This window comes from Triturus cristatus, chromosome 7 (genome assembly GCF_964204655.1).
Source record: "Triturus cristatus chromosome 7, aTriCri1.1, whole genome shotgun sequence".
NCBI classification, from domain to species: Eukaryota; Metazoa; Chordata; class Amphibia; order Caudata; family Salamandridae; genus Triturus; species Triturus cristatus.
This window is the reverse complement of record NC_140590.1, coordinates 10,898,700-10,920,524: the sequence shown is the minus strand read 5'-3', so window position 1 is coordinate 10,920,524 and position 21,825 is coordinate 10,898,700. Positions and strand designations below refer to the sequence as shown.

Genomic DNA, 21,825 nt, shown 5'->3' with positions numbered 1-21,825 from the left:
GGCACTGGCTTGGGTATAAGACACTGGCTTTAGCCACAAGGCAGTGGTTTTGGCCACAAGGCAGTGGTTTTGGCCACAAGGCAGTGGCTTTGGCCACAAGGCACTGGCTTTGGCCACAAGGCACTGGCTTTGGCCACAAGGCACTGGTTTTGGATACAAGGCACTGGTTTTGGATACAAGGCACTGGTTTTGGATACAAGGCACTGGTTTTGGATACAAGGCACTGGCTGTGGCTACAAGGCACTGGCTGTGGCTACAAGGCACTGGCTACAAAGCACTGGCTTTGGCTACAAGGCACTAGCTGTAGCTACAAGGTACTGGCTTTGGCTACAAGGCACTCGCTTTGGCTACAAAGCACTGTCTTTGGCTACAAACTGGCGTGGCTACAAGGCACTGGCTGTGGCTACACGGCACTGGCTGTGGCTACACGGCACTGGCTGTGGCTACACGGCACTGGCTGTGGCTACACGGCACTGGCTGTGGCTACACGGCACTGGCTGTGGCTACACGGCACTGGCTGTGGCTACAAGGCACTGGCTGCGGTTACACGGCACTGGCTGTGGCTACACGGCACTGGCTGCGGTTACACGGCACTGGCTGTGGCTACACGGCACTGGCTACAAGGCACTGGCTTTGGCTACAAGGCACTGGCTTTGGCTACAAGGCACTGGCTTTGGCTACAAGGCACTGGCTTTGGCTACAAGGCACTGGCTTTGGCTACAAGCTACTGGCTGTGGCTACAAGTTACTGGCTGTGGCTACAAGTTACTGGCTTTGGCTACAAGCTACTGGCTTTGGCTACAAGCTACTGGCTGTGGCTACAAGGCACTGGCTGTGGCTACAAGGCACTGGCTGTGGCTACAAGGCACTGGCTGTGGCTACAAGGCACTGGCTGTGGCTACAAGGCACTGGCTTGACTACAAGGCACTGGCTTGGCTAAAAGGCCCTAGGTTTGCCTCTTTTTGAACCAAAGTATCCTTAAAGAGTCACATTCAAGCCGAAGGAGAGGGGCAGGTGTGGGGCAGGAGAGGGGCCTGGCCTGGTGGCTGGGACATGATCCCCTGCGAAGCATGTCAAACCCTAGCACTATCTGATGAGCTGGTCCAGGTGTGGGCGCATCCACAGATTCTACAGACCCCCGAATGCTGCCCCCCTACACTCAAACTGGTGTGTGCCCCCGGAACCCCACTGACCCCGCCAGCTGCACTTATATGGGGCTTTAGGCCCTAGCTGTCTGTAGCATGTCTGCAAGGACTAGTCATACACAGGAGGGGTCCACAGGATTAGTCATAGGCAGGAGGAATCCATAAGACTAGTCTTGGGCAGGAGGGGTCCAGAGGACTAGTCATAGACAAGAGGGGTCCACAGGACTAGTCATAGACAGGAGGGGGTCCACAGCACTAGTCACAGGCAGGAGGGTCCACAGCACTAGTCACAGGCAGGAGGGTCCACAGGACTAGTCACAGACAGGAGGGTCCACAGGACTAGTCACAGACAGGAGGGTCCACAGGACTAGTCATAGACAGGAGGGGTCCACAGGACTAGTCATAGACAGGAGGGGTCCACAAGACTAGTCATACACAGGAGGGGTCCACAGGATTAGTCATAGGCAGGAGGAATCCACAAGACTAGTCTTGGGCAGGAGGAATCCACAAGACTAGTCTTGGGCAGGAGGGGTCCAGAGGACTAGTCATAGACAGGAGGGGTCTACAGGACTAGTCATAGACAGGAGGGGTCCACAGGACTAGTCACAGGCAGGAGGGGTCCACAGGACTAGTCACAGGCAGGAGGGTCCACAGGACTAGTCACAGGCAGGCGGGGTCCACAGGACTAGTCATAGACTGGAGGGGTCCACAGGACTAGTCATACACAGGAGGGGTCCACAGGACTAGTCATACACAGGAAGGGTCCACAGGACTAGTCATATCCCAGGAAGGGTACACAGGACTAGTCATACACAGGAGGGGTCCACAGGACTAGGCATACACAGGAGGGGTCCACAGGACTAGGCATACACAGGAGGGGTCCACAGGACTATGCATACACAGGAGAGGTCCACAGGACTAGTCATAGGCGGAAGCGATCCACAGGACTAGTCATAGACGGGAGCGGTCCACAAGACTAGTCACAGGCAGGAGGGGTCGACAGGACTAGTCGTAGACAGGAGGGGTCCACAAGACTAGTCACAGGCAGGAGGGGTCCACACGACTAGTCATAGACAGGAGGGGTCCACACGACTAGTCATAGACAGGAGAGGTCCACACGACTAGTCATACACAGGAGGGGTCCACAGGGATGATGGAGGTCCCCACCATTTCGACCTGCATGGATGGGGGTGGTCTCCACCGTCTGGACTTGGGCAGATGAGCGTCTCCTTCTTCTGGACCTGGGCTGATGGGGTCTACACCATTTGGATCTGGACTGATAGGGGCCTCCCCATTCTGGGCCGATGGGGGTCCGCATCTTCTGAACCTGGGCTGATAGGGGTCTCCACCATTTGGATCTGGGCTGATAGGGTTCTCCTCTTTCTGGATGTGGGCTGATTCGGGGTCTCCATTTTCTGGACCTGTGCTGATAGTGGTATCCACCTCTGGATGTGGGCTGACGGGGGTCTCCACCATTTGGATCTTGGCTGTTAGGGGCCTGCACTTCCTGGATCCGGACGGATGAGGGTCTCCACCTTCTGAACCTCGCTGTTAGGGGTATATTTCCTGGATCTTGACTGTTAGGGACTCCTCCTTCTGGACCATGGATGACAGGGGTCTCCCCCTTCTGTATCTGGATTGATAGTGGTCTCCCTCTTCTGAACGTGGGCTGATAGTGGTCTCCCTCTTCTGAACGTGGGCTGATAGAGGTCTCCCTCTTCTGAACGTGGGCTGATAGAGGTCTCCCTCTTCAGGATCTTAGCTGTTAGGGGCCTCTCCCTTCTGGACCTGGGATGATAGGGGTCTCCCTCTTCTGGATCTGGATTGATAGTGGTCTCCCTCTTCTGAACGTGGGCTGATAGTGGTCTCCCTCTTCTGAACGTGGGCTGATAGAGGTCTCCCTCTTCTGAACGTGGGCTGATAGAGGTCTCCCTCTTCAGGATCTTAGCTGTTAGGGGCCTCTCCCTTCTGGACCTGGGATGATAGGGGTCTCCCTCTTCTGGATCTGGATTGAGAGTGATCTCCATCTTCTGAACCTGGGCTGATAAGGTCTCCCTCTTCTGGATTTGGATTGGTAGTGGTCTCCCTCTTCTGAACCATGGCTGATAGAGGTCTCCCTCTTCTGGATCTTGGCTATTAGGGGCTTCCCCCTTCTGGACCTGGGGTAATAGGGGTCTCCCTCTTCTGGATCTTTATTGATAGAGGTCTTCCTCTTCTGAATCTGGGCTGATAGAGGTCTCCCTCTTCAGGATCTTAGCTGTTAGGGGCCTCTCCCTTCTGGACCTGGGATGATAGGGGTCTCCCTCTTCTGGATCTGGATTGAGAGTGATCTTCCTCTTCTGAATCTGGGCTGATAAGGTCTCCCTCTTCTGGATCTTTCTTGATAAAGGTCTCCCTTTTCTGAACCTGGACTGATAGTGGTCTCCCTCTCCTGGATCTGGGCTCTTGCCTTTCTGGCACTTCCCTCATTATTAAGGCTACTTTTCTTGCTGAGACAGCCCTTACTAGGAAGTCTGAGTGGATTCTTTTCACATAATAAATTTGGAGTGATCCAGTTTCTCACCTTCCTCCAGGCGACTTTAGGGTCGTGGGACCCAGTGCCAGAACAGGACAGGTCCAAGTCACTGCCCAGTGAGACGGTTGTGGCTTTAGCTGGAACCAGACGCAGTGGATCAAGATCTAGAAACAAAGGAAAGATGTGAATCTGCGTGAAAAAAACATGACTTGAGCCAGAAAAGATAAGATGAGAGCAACAAAGAGACGAGAGGGAGGCAGGTTTGAAGAAAGAGCAGAAACTAAGAGAAGCAAAGACCAGATGTGTGTAAAGAGAACAAGGATAAATGAGATCAGGAGGAACAGATGCAAAGAGAGGACAGGGTGGGAGCAAAGAGAACAAGACAAGATGGGGGGAGACAGAAGACAGGGTGGGAACAGAGAGAAGAAGACCATATGTGAACAGAGAAGACAGGGTGGGAACAAAGAGAACAAAAGAAGATGGGAACATAGAGAAGGCAGGGTGAGAACAAAGAGGATAATATGGGAAGATAAAGAAGGCAGGGTGGGAACAAAGAGAACAAGATAATATTGAAAGAGAGAAGACAGGGTGGGGAGAGAGAGAGGGAAGACAGGGTGGGGAGAGAGAGAAGACAGGGTGGGAACAGAGAGAAGAAGACAATATGGAAACAGAGAGAAGACAAGGTGGGAGCAAAGAGAACAAGTTGGGAATAGAGAGAACACAATGATATGGAAGCAGAGAGAAAACAGGGTGGGGACAACGAACACGATAATATGGGAAGAGAGAGAAGACAGGGTGGGAACAGAGAAAAGAAGACAATATGTGAACAGAGAAGACAGGGTAGGAACAAAGAGAACAAGACAAGATGGGAACAAAGAGAAGGCAGGGTGAGATCAAAGAGGAAAATATGAGAACATAAAGAAGGCAGGGTGGGAACAAAGCGAACAAGATAACATTGGAAGAGAGAGAACAAATTAATATGGGAGCAGAGAGAAAACAGGGAGGGAACAAAGAACAAGATAATATGGGAAGAGAGAAGACAGGGTGGGGAGAGAGAGAAAAGAGGGTGGGAACAGAGAGAACAAAATAATATGGGAGCAGAGAGAAAACAGAGTGGGGACAAAGAACACGATAATATGGAAAGAGAGAAGAAGACAATATGGGAACAAAGAGAAGACAATATGGGAACAGGGAGAAAACAAAATGAGAGCAGGAGAAGAGGAATAAGAAAAGTGGGAGCAGAGACAGAGGGCAGGCAGCAGGGACAAGATGTGAACTGGATCAAAGAGGTCAAGGGAAGTGCAGTGAATACTGCCAAGGACACAACAAAGTAGCAACCCATCACAAGCCAGCTCCATACAATAACAAATACTAGAGGCAGGTGGAACCACGGCTCTGAAGAACAGGAGGCACGTTTCTTCATGTATTCACTGGGAGGCAGTTTAAGACTCACAACACCACCCCTTTGGGGGTCTTCGAAACTCTGAGTGCCCTCTTGAAGTAACTGCTGTGTTGCCAAACAATGTCTTGACCCCTGTAACGCCCTGAGGCGATGAATGCCTGGAATGGCCTCTCAGAGTATATTTCTCTGTCGGATTGTCCGGGCCGGACAGGATCAGGGCAGTGACACTGGTGCATGAGGTCTCTGGGGTGTGGTGGGGTCTCTGGGGTGTGGTGAGGTCTCTGGGGTGTGGTGGGGTCTCTGTGGTGGGGTCTCTGGGGTGTGGTGGGGTCTCCGGGGTGTGGTGGGGTCTCCGGGGTGTGGTGGGGTCTCCGGGGCGTGGTGGGGTCTCCGGGGCGTGGTGGGGTCTCCGGGGCGTGGTGAGGTCTCCGGGGCGTGGTGAGGTCTCCGGGGCGTGGTGAGGTCTCCGGGGCGTGGTGAGGTCTCCGGGGCGTGGTGAGGTCTCCGGGGCGTGGTGAGGTCTCCGGGGCGTGGTGAGGTCTCCGGGGCGTGGTGAGGTCTCCGGGGCGTGGTGAGGTCTCCGGGGCGTGGTGAGGTCTCCGGGGCGTGGTGAGGTCTCCGGGGCGTGGTGAGGTCTCCGGGGCGTGGTGAGGTCTCCGGGGCGTGGTGAGGTCTCCAGGGCGTGGTGAGGTCTCCAGGGCGTGGTGAGGTCTCCAGGGCGTGGTGAGGTCTCCAGGGCGTGGTGAGGTCTCCGGTCAGTGGTGAGGTCTCTGAGGTGTGGTAAGATCTCTGAGGTGTGGTGAGGTCTCGGAGGTGTGGTGAGGTCTGGGTTCCTAGACTCTGACGTGCTCACTCAGCAGCAGGGGGACTCAGGACTCTTCAGTGTCTTGTTTCAAGTCTTAACTGAGGCGCGAGCATGAGCAGCGCCCCAAGGCACCACTCCGCATGCGATGGTCTCTTCCATAACTAAGGCGTGAGCAGCGCCCCAGGGCACCCCTCCGCATGTGATGGTCTCTTCCATAACAGAGGCGCAAGCGTGAGCAGCGCCCCAAGGCACCCCTCCGCATGTAATGGTCTCTTACATAACTAAGGCATGAGCAGCGCTCCAGGGCACCCCCCACATGTGATGGTTTCTTCCTTAACTAAGGCGTGAGCGTGGGTAGTGCCCTAAGGCAACCCTCCACATGTGAGATGGTCTCTTCCATTCCTCCATGAACACTGAGTGCCTGCCCTGACTGAACAACCATGACTGAAGGACAAGTAGGTGCCTTTCATGGGAGCCCTTGAAAAACATGCACCGCCTCCCCAATCTGCAGACCACAGCGCTGTGCCCATGCGTCTGGGCACACGCACCGAACCCTTCAGCATTGGGCACGCTGGACACTTTCCTCTAGTTGGAAAGCAGCCCTTGCCTCTTGTCTCTGTAACCAGGCAGCCCCCGCCCCCCCCGCCACTCCTCTCCAGAGAAGGGCGAGAACAACTCTCAAGGCAGCAAGTTTCCAGCCAAGCTGTGGGAAACACATGCAGATCAGGGCAGGGAATCTGCGCCCGCAAAACCAAGGAGAAGAAAGGCAGCAAACTCCCCACTCCAAATCTATCAGCATGGAGAGGAGATGCAAGGGCATCCTAGGCACAGAGGGCACTGGCCTTTTGTGGGCACAGAGGGCACTGGCCTCTTTTGGGACTCACTACCCTGCCAGGTTCTTCGCTCTGTCGTTCTATGAGCGATGCCAAGGGCACCCTTGGGCACAGAGGGCACTGGCCTCTTGAATGACTCACTACCCTGCTAGGCTCTTCGCTCTGTTGTTCTATGAGCGATGCCAAGGGCACCCTTGGCACAGAGGGCACTGGCCTCTTGAATGACTCGCTACCATACTAGGATCTTCGCTCTGTTGTTCTATGAGCGATGCCAATGGCACCCTTGGCACAGAGGTCACTGGCCTCTTGTTGGCACAGAGGGCATTAGCCTCTTGTGGGACTCACCCTGCTAGCCTCTTCACTCTGCTAGCCTCTTCACTCTGTTGTTCTATGAGGGATACCAAGGTCACCCTTGGCACAGAGGGCACTGACCTCTACTTTTTTTTGGGCATAATTTATGTGTCACTCTATGCCTGAAAGGGTATTGTTTTGATATATATATATATTCACGTAAAAAACCATAGGTTTCACACATGTTATAGTTAGGTGGACATTTCACTCTTAAAAAACCAATGAAATTCCCCCGTTATAGTTAGTTCAGATAACTATAACTCACGAGCCCGCAATCCACTGCTCATGACGTCACATATTACATCACTCATGACATGGTCAGTGGCATCACTGATAACATCATCCTTGTGATAGAGTGGCGGTCGCACGAGTTATAGTTATCTGAACTAACTATAACGGGGGAATTTCATTGGTTTTTTACGAGTGAAATGTCCACCTAACTATAACGTGTGTGAAACCTATGGTTTTTTAGGTGAATTAGTACTGTTTTTTAAATGCTAAGTTATGTATGTATTATTATATATTTTTTTAAAGGTTTTTCACCGTGCGCGCACCGTGCGCACACCCCGCGATTTAAAAAAAAAAAAAAAATGTTTTTTTTCACCCTTCGGGGTCCTTCAGGGACCCCCTGACAAAGGCTAGGGGGCCAGGAACTCTCTACCCTGCCCCCTTTTCACGTTCGCCACCTCTCTTTTTCAGTGTCGCACCCAAAACAAACAAAATGGTGGCCGACACTTCCTGATTTCGACCGATTCGAACGTTGACTGATATGTAACCACCAATCAGAATTACGCTCGCGCACGGTGCGCGCATATAGATATTTATGTACTTTTAACTGCAATTTTGTCAGGAACTACTGTACAGATTGACTCCATATATGCAAAAGGCACATGCCTGACCTGAGGACTACCTCTCTGCCAAATTTCAAGTAATTCTGTTCAGTCGTTCGGGCTGCACTTTCGACTAAAGGTCCTATGGGAAAATGCATGGAGAAAACGCGTTTTGGGACCCCCCTTTTTACTCGGCCCCCACTTGACGAATCAGCCCAAGACTTTCAGAGTAGGAGCTGAGCGGAGCGCCCCATTAGTTTTGAAAATTTCGCGAGGATTCATCAACCGGCGCCAAAGTTATTCAAAATAGAATTTTCAGATTTCCTATGGAAACACGGTCCTAACTATAACTATCTATTGGCGACCGCCAGTAGATAATATATATATATTCAGTGAAAAAAACACAGGTTTCAGGGACGTTATAGTTAGTTAGACATTTCACTCGTACAAAACCAGAGAAATTCGGCTGTTATAGTTAGTTGAGCTAACTATAACTCGCACCCCCACAATGCACTGCTGATGAGGTCACATATTACATCATTCATGACATGGTCAATGACATCACTGATGACATCTCAAATGACATCACTGATGACATCATCCAGAGACTCTGTGTTTCTGTAAAGTTTAAATATGTTTTATATATATATATAAATGCCAAGGTGTATTGAAGAATGAGTGGGTGTATGAGGGTCTGATTTAGTAGGTGTGTGACTGACTGTATAAGTGAGTGATTAAACATGTCTTACTGAATGCATGGGTTAATGACTAAACTGTGTGAATGTCTGTATCATTCTGTTAGTTGGTGTGTAAGCGGCTGAATGGGTTGGTGAGTAGCTACATGAGTGTCTATAGGGGTTATTGATTGGTTGTTTGAGTATCTGTATGGGTACCTGAGTGTTTGTGTGGGTGGGTGGGTGGGGGGTGTGTGACTCTGTGCATTGATGTGTGAGTGGGTGATTCAATGGGTGTATGGGTTCAAGACTGCATGAGTGAAGGGCTGTGTGGGTGGGTGGGTGAGTGTGTGTATTGGTGTGTTGGTGAGTGAATGGATGTCTCAGTGGTACATGCATGAGTAACTACATATGTGAAAGGCAGTATATGTGAGTGTTGAAGTATATAAATGACTATATGTGAGAGTGAGTGGAGGTGAGAGTGGCTGTATGGATGAGTGTGTGCTTGTATCAGTGATTGCATAAGAGAGTAAGTATGTGTTAGAATCTGTATGAATAAATAAGGTGGTGTGTGTAGAACTGTATAGGTGAGTATATGAGAGTGTGATTGATTCTTTGCATGACTGACTAGGTGTGTGAGTAACTCTATAGATGAGTGGTGGTGTGCAAGTGTTTGTATAGGTATATGAGTGGTGCAAATGATAGTGTTGTATTGATGAGTGACTGTATGTATGAGTGACTGTATAGGTGAATGAGTGGATGTGTATTAAGACCTAGGAATCAGTGAGTGGGTATGTAGGATGTATTTTGGAGTGGGTGTATCAAAGGTTATATTAGGGTATGAGGAGGTGCACCAGATTATCACGTGGATGATGTCATCAGTGATGTCATCCGTGATGTCACTGAACATGTCATGAATGATGTAATATGTGACATCATCAGCAGTGCATTGCGGGGGTACGAGTTATAGTTAGCTCAACTAACTATAACGGCCACATTTCTCTGGTTTTGTACGAGTGAAATGTCCAACTAACTATAACGTCCCTGAAACCTGTGTTTTTTTCAGTGAATTTCTAAGGTTTTTTTAAATGCTAGTTTCTAACTATATCGTCCCTGAAACCTATGATTTTTTCAGTGAATTTCAAAGGTTTTTTTAAATGCTAATTTCTAACTATAATGTCCCTGAAACCTATGTTTTTTTCAGTAAATTTCAAAGGTTTTTTGAATGCTAATTTCTAACTATAACGTCCCTGAAACCTATGATTTTTTTAGTGAATTTCTAAAGTTTTTTTAATGGTAAGTTCTAACTATGCTTACAGAGGTAGGACATGTGCAGAAAGAAGCAAGAGAAAAGCAGAAAGAGGCAACAGAAGTCCAGAAAGACGAAGAAAAGTGCAGAAAAAAAGCAAGAGATATGCAGAAAGAACCAACAGAGGTGCAAAAAGAGACCTTGTTGCAAAGTCATCCTGTGCCCCCAACATTTTGTTGACTGGTACTGGTGGTAACTGACTCCGACTAACCAGGCCCGGAGACAGTGCTATGCGGAAAGACACTTAGAATACAGTGAACACACTTACATACACTAGGGTACACTATGGGTTGGGGTACCCCTGTGATTGGCGTGACCTTCCCTGTAAGGCCCTAGTACATAATAGGGCAGGGGGATTAAAACTACCTCTAAGTCAGAGGTGAGGAAAGAGAATTGCAGAAAGAAGCAACAGAGGTGCCTAAAGAGGCAATAGAGGTGCAGAAAGAAACAAGTGAGGTGCAGAAAAGGACAAGAGATCTGCAGAAAAAAGCAACAGAGGTGCTGAAAGAGGCAAGTAAGGTGCAGAAAGAGGCAATAGAAGTGCAAAAAGAGGCAATAGGGGTGCAGAAAGAGAAAAAAAGGGGTGCAAAAAGAGGCAAGAGGGGTGCAGAAAGAGAAAAAAGGTGTGCAAAAAGAGGCAAGAGGGGTGCAGAAAGAAGTAAGTGAGGTGCAGAAAGAGGCAACAGAGGTGCAGAAAGACACACGAGAGGTGCAGAAGCAAGCAAGAGAAGTGCAGAAAGAGGCAAGAGAGATGCAGAAAGAGGCAAGAGAAGTGCAGAAAGAGGCAAGAGCGGTGCAGAAAGAGGCAAGAGAGGTGCAGAAAGAGGCAAGAGAGGTGCAGAAAGAGGCAAGAGAGGTGCAGAAAGAGGCAAGAGAGGTGCAGAAAGAGGCAAGAGAGGTGCAGAAAGAGGCAAGAGAGGTGTGGAAAGAAGCAAGAGAAGTGCAGAAAGAGGCAAGTGGGGTGCAGAAAGAGGCAAGAGCGGTACAGAAAATGGCAAGAAAACAGCAGCAAGAGGGATGCAAAAAAGGGAAGAGGTACAGAGAGAAGCAAGAGAGGTGCCGAAAGAGGGAAGACAAGTGCAGAAAGAGACAACAAGGGTGCAGAAATAAGCAAAAGAGGTGCAGAAATAGGCAATAGATGTACAGAAAGAGGCAATTGAGGTGCAGAAAGAGGGAACAGGTGTGCAGGTAGAGGCAAGAGAGGTGCATAAAGAGGGAAGAGGGGTACAGAAAGAGGCAAGAGGGATGCAGAAATTTGCCAAAGAGGTGCATAAAGAAGCAAGAGAAGTGCAGAATGAACCAACAGAGGTGCAAAAAGAGGCAAGAGGGGTGCATAAAAAGTAGGAGAGGTGCACAGAGAGGCAAAACAAGTACAGAAAGAGGCAGGAGGGGTGCAGAAAGAAGGAAGAGAAGTATAGAAAGAAGCAACAGGTGCTGAAAGAGGCACGATGAGTGCAGAAAGAGGCAATAGAAGTGCAAAAATAGGCAATAGGGGTGCAGAAAGAGAAAAAAAGGGGTGCAAAAAGAGGCAAGAGGGGTGCAGAAAGAGAAAAAAGGTGTGCAAAAAGAGGCAAGAGGGGTGCAGAAAGAAGTAAGTGAGGTGCAGAAAGAGGCAACAGAGGTGCAGAAAGACACACGAGAGGTGCAGAAGCAAGCAAGAGAAGTGCAGAAAGAGGCAAGAAAGGTGCAGAAAGAGGCAAGAGCGGTGCAGAAAGAGGCAAGAGAGGTGCAGAAAGACACACGAGAGGTGCAGAAGCAAGCAAGAGAAGTGCAGAAAGAGGCAAGAGAGGTGCAGAAAGAGGCAAGAGAAGTGCAGAAAGAGGCAAGAGAGGTGCAGAAAGAGGCAAGAGAGGTGCAGAAAGAGGCAAGAGAGGTGCAGAAAGAGGCAAGAAAGGTGTGGAAAGAAGCAAGAGAAGTGCAGAAAGAGGCAAGTGGGGTGCAGAAAGAGGCAAGAGCGGTACAGAAAATGGCAAGAAAACAGCAGCAAGAGGGATGCAAAAAAAGGGAAGAGGTACAGAGAGAAGCAAGAGAGGTGCCGAAAGAGGGAAGACAAGTGCAGAAAGAGACAACAAGGGTGCAGAAATAGGCAATAGATGTACAGAAAGAGGCAATTGAGGTGCAGAAAGAGGGAACAGGTGTGCAGGTAGAGGCAAGAGAGGTGCATAAAGAGGGAAGAGGGGTACAGAAAGAGGCAAGAGGGATGCAGAAATTTGCCAAAGAGGTGCATAAAGAAGCGAGAGAAGTGCAGAATGAACCAACAGAGGTGCAAAAAGAGGCAAGAGGGGTGCATAAAAAGTAGGAGAGGTGCACAGAGAGGCAAAACAAGTACAGAAAGAGGCAGGAGGGGTGCAGAAAGAAGGAAGAGAAGTATAGAAAGAAGCAACAGGTGCTGAAAGAGGCACGATGAGTGCAGAAAGAGGATGAGAAGTACAGTAAGAAGCAACAGAGGTACATAAAGAGTCAAGAGGGGAGCAGAAACAGGCAGGAAAGGTGCAGAAAGAGAGAACAGGGGTACAGAAAGACGCAAGAGGGATGCAGAAAGAAGAAAGTAATGTGCAGAAAGAGGCAAGTGAGGTGCAGAAAAGGGCAAGAGATCGGCAGAAAAAAGCAACAGAGGTGCTAAAAGAGGCAAGAGAGGTTCAGAAACAAGTAAGAGAAGTGCAGAAAGAGGCAAGAGAATTGCTGAAAGAAGCAACAGAGATGTAGAAAGAAGCAAGAGAAGTGCAGAAAGAAGGAAGAGAAGTGCAGAAAGAAAAATAAGTGGTGCAAAAAGAGGGAAGACGAGTGCAGAAAGAGACAACAGGGGTGCAAAAAGAGAAAACAAGGGTGCAGAAAGAAGCAAGAGAGATGCAGTAAGAGGCAATAGAAGTGCAGAAAGAGGCAAGAGAGTTCCAGAAACAGGCAAAAGGCGTGCAGAAAGAGGGAACAGGTGTGCAGAGAGAGACAAGAGATGTGCAGAAAGAGGGAGGAAGGGTACAGAAAAAAGAGAGTGAGGTTCAGAAAGAGGCAATAGAAGTGCAGAAAGAGGCAAGTGAGGTGCAGAAGGAGGCAAGAGAACTACAGAAAGGGCAAGAGAGTTGCAGAAACAGGCAAAAGGGGTGCATAAAGAAACAACAGAGGTGCAGAATGGTGCATGTGAAGTGTAGAAAGAGGCAAGTGAAGTGCAGAAAGAAGACAGTGAGGTGCAGAAAGAGGTAGAAAGGTGCAGAAAGATGCAAGAGAAATACAGAAAGAGGCAAGAGAGGCACAGAAAGACGAGAGGTTTGTGCACCATTAGTACCAATTTAACACCCACATTTAGTAATAAGGAACACGTGACCATTTCTGTTCTGGCTGGCGCCGGGAAACCATTTTTGGGTAGCTGTTGCCTCTTATAAATTAAATATAAAATAACATTCCAGCTTTGCAAAGGGCCTTTCACCATGCTGTAATGCGTGATGCTGAATTTTTGGGAACATTTGAGCCGTTTGAGCTAGTTGAACGAGTTACTTACCTTCAGTAATGATGTATCTGGTAGAGACATCGTCTAGCCACACAGAGTCCTTAACTTAGAATATCCCCAGGCATCAGACTGGATCCGGAAAACTTTTCCTGCAGCAGCACCTCTGCGCGCCAGGAGGTGGCGCCGTCCAGCTCCGCCCTAACATTGTCCCGGGACGTGACGTCAGTGGAGCTATATATGCCCCTCCCGGCGCCCTGTCAGTTTTCGTTGGAGAAACGTTTCCGCGTCAGAACGCGGAGCCATCACCAAACAAGCATTGGCATAGCCAATAGGTCTCGCCTTTGGGACTTTATAAGTATTTAGCCATGCAACAGTTGATGTTCTTGAACCAAGGATATTGTGCTGCATAACTAAATACTTATAAGGTCCCAAAAGCAAGACCTATTGGCTATGCCAATGCTTGCTGCTATATTTTAGTTACTTTTGGATCGTTTGAGCCAAAAATAAAATGTCTTTTTTGTTAAAATCTGAAGATTATGTGGCAGATGATGGATTATGGATGATGATGCATTATGTGGCACATGCGGCAAATCTATAATTATACAATAATCTGTTCCTCGAATATGAATTTACCTCAAAAAACAAAGACAAGTGTTGCTGCTCAGTAGAAGGCTCTTCGCAAAGCTGAACGGTTATTTTTTTATTGCTTATTGATATATTTGGGTGTCAAACTGGTACTAATGAGGTGCAACCAATGCCCAGACAGTTACCAAGTTAAAAAAAATTTAGAAATAATACTGTTACAAAATATGCCACATTATGCCGCATAATTTTCCTTTTATTGCAGCGTGATTTACTCAATCCTACCGCATACTTTGGCCCTCTCCTGCCACATAATGCCAGTGGCCCTGGGCATACTTAACAGACCACTCATGTGCTCACGGACAAGGTACACAAATTCAGGATAGTCCGTGAAAAATACGAACAGGTGGTCGCCCTAGATGGTGTGCACATGTCCCCTTAACTTAGTTTGCCGTTTACAGTACTTCACTTTTCCGAGATTACCCAATAGATCACTTTCAGGAAGATTAGTTGTTTTTATCAGGACCCGTGAGATCGATGTTGAACAGGGTACTAGTGGTTATTATGCTTGCCAACAAGCAGGCATCGGTTTCTATCTTGCTTATGGAGTGCCTTAACCATGTGATCTGGTGAGGAGTGAATGACGAAACAAAACTGAAACTTTGATAGCCATTCAAACACGGCATTTGTTGGAGAGCGGTCTCAAGGCGGATGGCTTAAAGAGGTCTGTAAGGTACAATGTTCTTTATATTATGTTTTTTTAATTTTTTGTACGAAACACTTCAACACTGCACTTCATGCACGAACACCCGGGAAATGCCGGTTCACCCACATTCCCATTCTAAGGATGAGGGAAATGCCTCTCATAATGTTTTCCAGCGCGCAGCTAACTTTCATTCCTACACGGATGTGGCGTAACAGCTTGAGTTGCCGGTTTTGGAGCTGGGGAACCCGGTTCGAATCTCTGTGTCGGCTCATTATGTTGTGATTCTGGGTAAATCGCTTAATCATCAAGTAATCTCCCCGTGCCTACAAAAACATGAATCTGTCCTTGTGTAATGTAACTGGGGGTCATGTAAAGCGCTCCAATACCTTCGGGTCGAGTTCGCGCTATAGAAAACTGAAATGCTGGCGATGAAAGAGTTAGAAGGTTCTCAAAATGGTTATGTAATTGAAGGAGCATGAAAAGGCGACGTTCAGATAAAGTTAAAATGCAATTAAAGAACAGTCTGTCATACAGAGTTTAACGTAAATGTAGGATGGATAATGCAAGAGTGATAAAAATAGAAACCCCTCACTAAAGTACTCGCATTGCTTCCAAAAGTAAAGGAACACCGCTCCAAGGGGATAACAAGCTGCGAGACGTGCTCTGTGGTGGGGAGGGGGAGGGGAATTGAAGCGAGGCACGCGCGCTTGGGCGAGCGAGAGGAAAGCCAGATGGCGCCTCTGCTCATGCCTGTGCGCGTAACCACACACTGTATGTCACACAAAGCTGTGGTCGGACTTTTAAAAGCAGACTCACTAAATGTCTCGCCAGAGCACCGCATGCGCTGGCTCAGGCGAGACCTAAAAACTGTGAAAATATGGGAACAGTGCGCAAAAATGATGAAAAAAATAGAAGAAATTGACAAGTGAGACAGAGCAGTACTCTGAAGAGCCACCCCGCAAGAGTGAAGGCTCACGCAACGTTAAAGGAGAACAAGAATGTGGAAAAACAGCCTGGCAGAGGAGAGAAAGTCCACATCCTGAAAGTAAAACCGTGAAGGAAAACAGGTCCGGAACACTAGATTAAAGAGAATTCACCACAAGACGTCACCAGAAAGGGACGTCGCAATCCCAATCAAAGATCCACAATGTACATAACCAATAGACCTGAAGGAAAGGCCGCCGAGGTGGCAAAGACCACGAGGCAATGCAGAAGGGGAAAGCGGGATGGTGGGAAAAATCGTGAATGGATTTCACACTCTACAATCCAGGCCAAGGACTGGAAGGAACATATGATCTAACAAATCAGTCTGTGTCGAAGTGAGAGTATATCACTTTGCAAAAGGTCGAGCCTTCCCAAGGGAGGCGAATATAGAGAAGCCTCTACCGGAAAAAGTCCTCAGAGAACGGGGAGGACGGGTGGGCGTTAAGGAATCTGCGGCTAGACTATGTCTCTACCAGATACATGGTTACCGAAGATAAGTAACTCGTTCATCTGATAGAGATGTCTAGCCGCAGATTCCTTAACTTAGAATAGATACCAAAGCCATGCCCACAGAGGAGAATCCCATGAAGTTCTAGAAAGAACGTAGGGGTCCATAAGGTGACTTAACACCATAAGGAGGACAGAGCACAGGTAACCACCAGAGCATGATGCTCTAAAGGGAGCAGAAGTAGTGGGAAGCAAAGGCAATAGAAGCTGTCACGAACAGCAGGAAATAACCCAGTTATGGAAAGTGGGTTGAGGCGGAGTGAAAGTTAAGGACTCGAAAGAGGGAGATGAACCCACCCAGAGTGGGAAAGATCTCCAGGATCTGAAGCGGAGACTAAAGCCTAAACAAGTACAGGTCGTCCAAGAAAACAGTGTTAAAGAACACTGAGGAACTTGTACCCGCAACTGCACGTGGGACAGCAGAGGCAATAGGTTGCCCCTCACCCAGAAAGCGCCAGCATGGATGAAGAAACCATATCCCAGATATGGCCAGTTTTGTAGATGCAGATGGCACCGAAGCCGTGAGAGACGGCAGCCGGTAAGACAGCGACCTCGCAGACCACAACTCTGAAAGGTAGCGCTGTGGAAACCGGTACCAGTAAGACAGGAGTGACATAAGTGGCAAAATGCCTATTTCTGATGCAAGATGCTGGTAGCACGGAAGGTAGAAGACACGCCATGACCAGGCGATGGTGCCATAGTATGTGAAGGCAGAGTACAAGCAGTGGAGCTTTACCAACCAGAGCGAAGACAGGAAGGAACCCAAGCACGTTGTGTGGACTCTGGAGCTATACGAAGGACGCAAGGGCTTCATGTAGGATAGCAGAGCAGCCCAGAGGCACCAAACTGCAAGAGGGCAGCAGCCTTAAAGAGGGCACCAGGGAACCAGACACTTTAGGAAATGGCGGAAAAAGTAGAGCGGGGCAGGACCCAAGGACACTGTATGAGAGAGAGAGTCTGTAGGAACCCATCAGGTAAGAGCACCGAGGGGAGCTAGAGCAGGAGGGGAAACGTTGAAACAATGAAAACGTGACCCAACAAGAGTCCCCCGCAAGCCAGAGTGGGAGAAAAACGAGGCACAACCCTGGCAAAAGTGAGGCCAGAGGTAAAGATCTCCGAATCGAAGGAGGAAAAGACACCCCTCGAAGAGTGTACAGCATGAACCCCAAGCAAAGCCTGGAAATCCCCATATGGAAAAAGCAGGGATTAAGGACACTGCTATATGATAAACAGCCACTAAAACCAGGGTTCAAGGACACTGCTATAGGATAAGCTGCCCCACGTAAGACAGACAACCTCTGCTAACCCAGTAGTTTGGAGGAGCAGAAGGTGCAGGTGCACCAAAAAGGAACAACAATAAGCAGGCCGCATGGGGCAATAAGAAACAAGCTGCATAGCGGCAAACAGGGTGCCGTTTGCAAAAGAACCGCCACAACCAGGCGGTGCACTAGGCGTGTGAGATAGACAGTACACGGCACGGGACCCACACCGGATCCCGATGCCATACAGAAAGACCAACCCAACTTGAAATAAGGCAAGTTATACGAGGAATCCTGTAGGAAGAGATCAGGGACTTCGAGCAGGGCCTCTGCTTAGGGACTTCATAGGAGCGTACCAAGACAACGGTTGAAGGAGTAGTTTCTTTTCTGTAACTCCAGTTCTGTAGTAGGGGTATCTCTGTTATAGTCATAATCTAGTGAATAGTCCCGCCCATGTGCGTGGACCCCGGAGCAATAAAAAATAATTTCTAAAAGGTGACAAATCATGCAGACCTGCATACACCTTTAAGAGAGAATTTAATTTAAAGACAGATAATGCAGCCTATACCCACAGGCTACACTGTCCAGTACTTCAACTAGAATTCCACCAACATCCACAAACAGCCCTGCCTGTCTAGTTTTTCTCCACAAAGGAAAAAACCCTGCCTCTACCAGCAAAAGCCTCTGGAATGATAGAGAGGAAGGAGAGGACAGACAAGCCCCATAGGCTGCCATTATGTGGCTTGGAACAGGATACTGTGCCTTTAAGAAAACTTTCCAGTTTTCCAGAACTTTCCCCAGTATCCCAGAATACCCAGCAGGTCCCATTTACTTTCAGTTCTTTTTGAAGGCGTAGCACGCCAGACCTGTAGCATTCTACATATGAATAAGTATCTCTCCACCGGGGAGGAGGGCGGGCGCTTATGACTATAACAGAGATACCCCTACTACAGAACTGGAGTTACAGAAAAGAAACTACTCCTTCTGTAGTAGGGGATCTCTGTGTATAGTCATAATCTAATGAATAGAATGGCAAGCCCATCCCCACACAACAAAAGCGGTGGAGAACCCACAAGACACTACCACTACTGTGCGAACAGATTTCGCAGCGAAGCCTGCCCAACCTGAGCGTCTGCCCTGGCATCCGTGTCCAGACAGTAATGCGCAGCAAAGGTATGGACCGACTTCCAAGTGGCCGCCTTGCAGATTTCCGCAATCGGAACATTACGCAGCAAAGCCGTTGTGGCAGCTTTGCCCCTGGTGGAATGAGCCTTAGGTTTACCCCCTAAGGTCTTATTAGCCTTTTGATAACACAATTGAATGCAGGACACAATCCACCGAGAAATGGACTGCTTCGAGGTCGCAAGACCCGTCCTGACTGAGCCATAGTTAACAAACAATTGGTCAGACCTACGAATATCCTTGGTCTTATCCAGATAAAATTTCAACACCCTCCGAACATCCAGGGAATGGAGAGACCTTTCCGCTGGCGACGAGGGATTCTGAAAGAACGTAGGTAAAGTTATGGTCTGGTTGACATGAAAATCAGAGATAACCTTAGGAAGAAATTTAGGGTGAGTACGCATCACAACCTTAGCAGCATGAAATACAGTATAAGGTTCTTGACAACATAATGCCTGAAGTTCACTCACCCTGCGGGCCGATGTAATGGCCACTAGGAACGCCGCCTTCCAGGATAGGTGCTGCAATGAAGCCTTGTGAATGGGTTCAAAAGGCTCCTTCATCAGTCTGGACAGCACCACATTCAAGTCCCAGGAAGGCGAGGGAAGTCTGACGGGAGGAAACACTTTCTTCAAGCCTTCCAAAAAAACCTTGACCACAGGGATCTGAAAGAAGGAAGTCTGTGAAGGGCATTTCCTGTAAGCAGTCAAAGCAGCCAGATGAACCTTAATGGAATGGAAATTAAGGCCAGACTGCGCCAGATGTAAAAGGTATGGAAGGATGACATCTTCCTTACATGTCGTCGGATCAAAGTTCTTGGACTTACACCAGATATAGAACCTCTTCCACTTGTAAGCATAGGATGTTCTAGTGGAAGGTCGCTTAGACTCCTTCAGAATGTCCATACAATCGTCTGGTAGATTCAGATGGCCATATTGCACTATTTCAGGAGCCATGCCGCCAAACTCAAAGACGAGAGGTTGGGGTGCACCATCCGCCCCCCGAACTTCGTGAGAAGGTCCGGCCTGCACGGCAACCGCATGTGAGGAAGGAGAGACCGGTGAAGAAGGTCCGTGAACCACCACTGCCTGGGCCACTCCGGGACGATCAGGATCATCCGCGCCCTGGACTGGGACAACTTGATGAGCACCGCCGGAATCAGGGGAATGGGTGGAAAAGCGTACAGAAAGCTGTTCGACCAATCGATCCATAGCGCATTCCCCAGCGTCCCCCGCTGGTAGTACCTGGATGCAAAGTCTCGGCATTTGCTGTTTTCGGCGGTGGCTAACAGATCTACGTCTGGAGTCCCCCACCTTGCGAAGACTTCTCCTAGTACTTCGTCGTTTATGACCCATTCGTGGTTTTCCTGAATCAGCCTGCTCAAGGCGTCCGCCTGAGCATTCTGCACCCCTGGCAGATGCGTGGCCGTAATCGTCAGTCCTCTGGCCAGCAGCCAGCGCCAGATCGCCTGCGCCTCCTGCGACAGAGTGCGCGATCTCGACCACCCCTGCTTGTTGAGATAATACATTGTGGTTGTATTGTCCGTCTGTATCAGCAGCGAGTTGGTCTTGAAGGACGGAAGGAAGGCCTTCAGTGCCAGGAAGACAGATCTGAGTTCCAGGAAATTGATGTGGTACGTCGCTTCCAAAGCAGACCACTTCCCCTGAATCTGCAAGTCCCCGGAATGCGCTCCCCAGCCCTGGAGAGACGCATCCGTCACGACACTCGTCGTGGGAATGTCCTTGTGGAAGGGAACCCCCTTGAGGAGGTTTTCCGCCGAACACCACCACTTCAGAGACTGAAGACCATGCAGCGACAGGCGTATCTTGTCGTCCCAAGAGCCTGTCCTCTGATCCCACTGATCCTCCAAACACTCCTGCAGTGGTCTCATGTGCAGCCGAGCGTGAGGCGTGAGGAAGATACAGGAGGCCATCGATCCCAGTAGAGACGACACCTTCCACACTGTTGTCGATGGAGCAGTCCTGAGGTCCTGAGCCTTCCGAAGGAGTGATAACCGTCTCTCCTCCGAAGGAGACACGCTTGCTGACCGGGTATCGATGGAGGCCCCCAGGTACTGTATGCACTGGACCGGAGTTGTGACCGACTTGGACATGTTGACGTGTAACCCCAGCTTGTGCAAGAGCTCGCACGTCCATCGGAAGTGTTCTTGCGCTTCCGCGAAGGATGATGCCTTGATCAGCCAATCGTCCAGATACGGGTAGACAAACACCTTGTTCTTCCGCAGGTGTGCCGCCACCACCGCCATGCACTTCGAAAAAGTCCTGGGCGCAGATTTTAGCCCGAATGACAGTACTGTGTATTGATAGCGATTGGCGCCGACTTGGAATCGCAGGAACTTCCTGTGCTTCCTCGCTATGGGCACATGGAAGTACGCATCCTGTAGATCTATGGCACAGAGCCAGTCTCCCCGTTGCAGCTGAGGGTAAATCTGGTGCAACGAAAGCATACGGAACTTCTCTCTGCGAATCCATTTGTTTGCCTGCCTCAAATCCAGAATGGGCCTGAACTCGTTCTTGTCCTTCTTGCGAACGAGGAAGAACCGAGAGTACAGACCTCTTCCCCTTCGAGACAGAGGTACCTCTTCTACCGCCTTTTTTCTCAACAAGATGTCTGCCTCCGCCTGGAGCTCTCTCAGCTGGAATCGAGAGCTGACCGGCGGAATCGCTGGAGGCGGGCTGATAAACCGAAGACTGTATCCATTGCAAACAATATTCAGCACCCACTTGTCCTGAGTAATTTTTCTCCACTCTGCCGGAAAAAATGGAATGCTTCCCCCCACTGGAGTGGGTAACGGTTGAGGGGGAAGTAACCGCTCAGGGCCGAGACCCGGCCGGGCCCTTGGTTGTGGTAGTAGCCTGCTGGCCTCCTCTACCCCTCTGGCGTTTCTGGAAGGGCTTGCGGAACTGCTGCTGTTGTGGCTGCTGCTGTCCCGAGCCCTGCCCTCGCCCTCTGCCCGACGATCCGAACCTCCTTTGGAACGGGCGCTTCTTTTTCTCGGCCTTCTCCAACTCGACGGCCGTCAGGGTTTCTGCTTCAGCCTTCATGCGGGCCATCTCATCGTCCGCATGCTTCCCGAACAGGGTTTCCCCCGAGAAGGGCAGGTTGGCCACTCTTTGCTGCGCCTCTGGCTTGAGGGACGTCAGGCGCAACCACGAATGACGCCGCTGGTGGACGCCATGACAGTAGGCGTGGGCGGCCAATAAAGCTACGTCCGCCGCTGCGCTGATCGTTTGATTCGACACCAGCATGCCTTCGCGCACCGTCTCCAAGAAGTCCTCC

At 49.5% G+C, this 21,825-nt stretch overlaps 1 protein-coding gene across 3 annotated transcripts in view; it reads right to left on the bottom strand.

The window, feature by feature from the left end:
• Nucleotides 1-21,825, bottom strand: part of BCAM (basal cell adhesion molecule (Lutheran blood group)) — a 444,431-nt gene that overhangs the window by 88,984 nt on the left and 333,622 nt on the right. For all 3 annotated transcript variants that reach the window (XM_085615482.1, XM_085615483.1, XM_085615484.1), the window contains exon 9: nt 3,708-3,823. In XM_085615482.1, the coding sequence (XP_085471608.1) occupies nt 3,708-3,823 (116 nt within the window). The remainder of the gene's footprint in view (nt 1-3,707; nt 3,824-21,825) is intronic.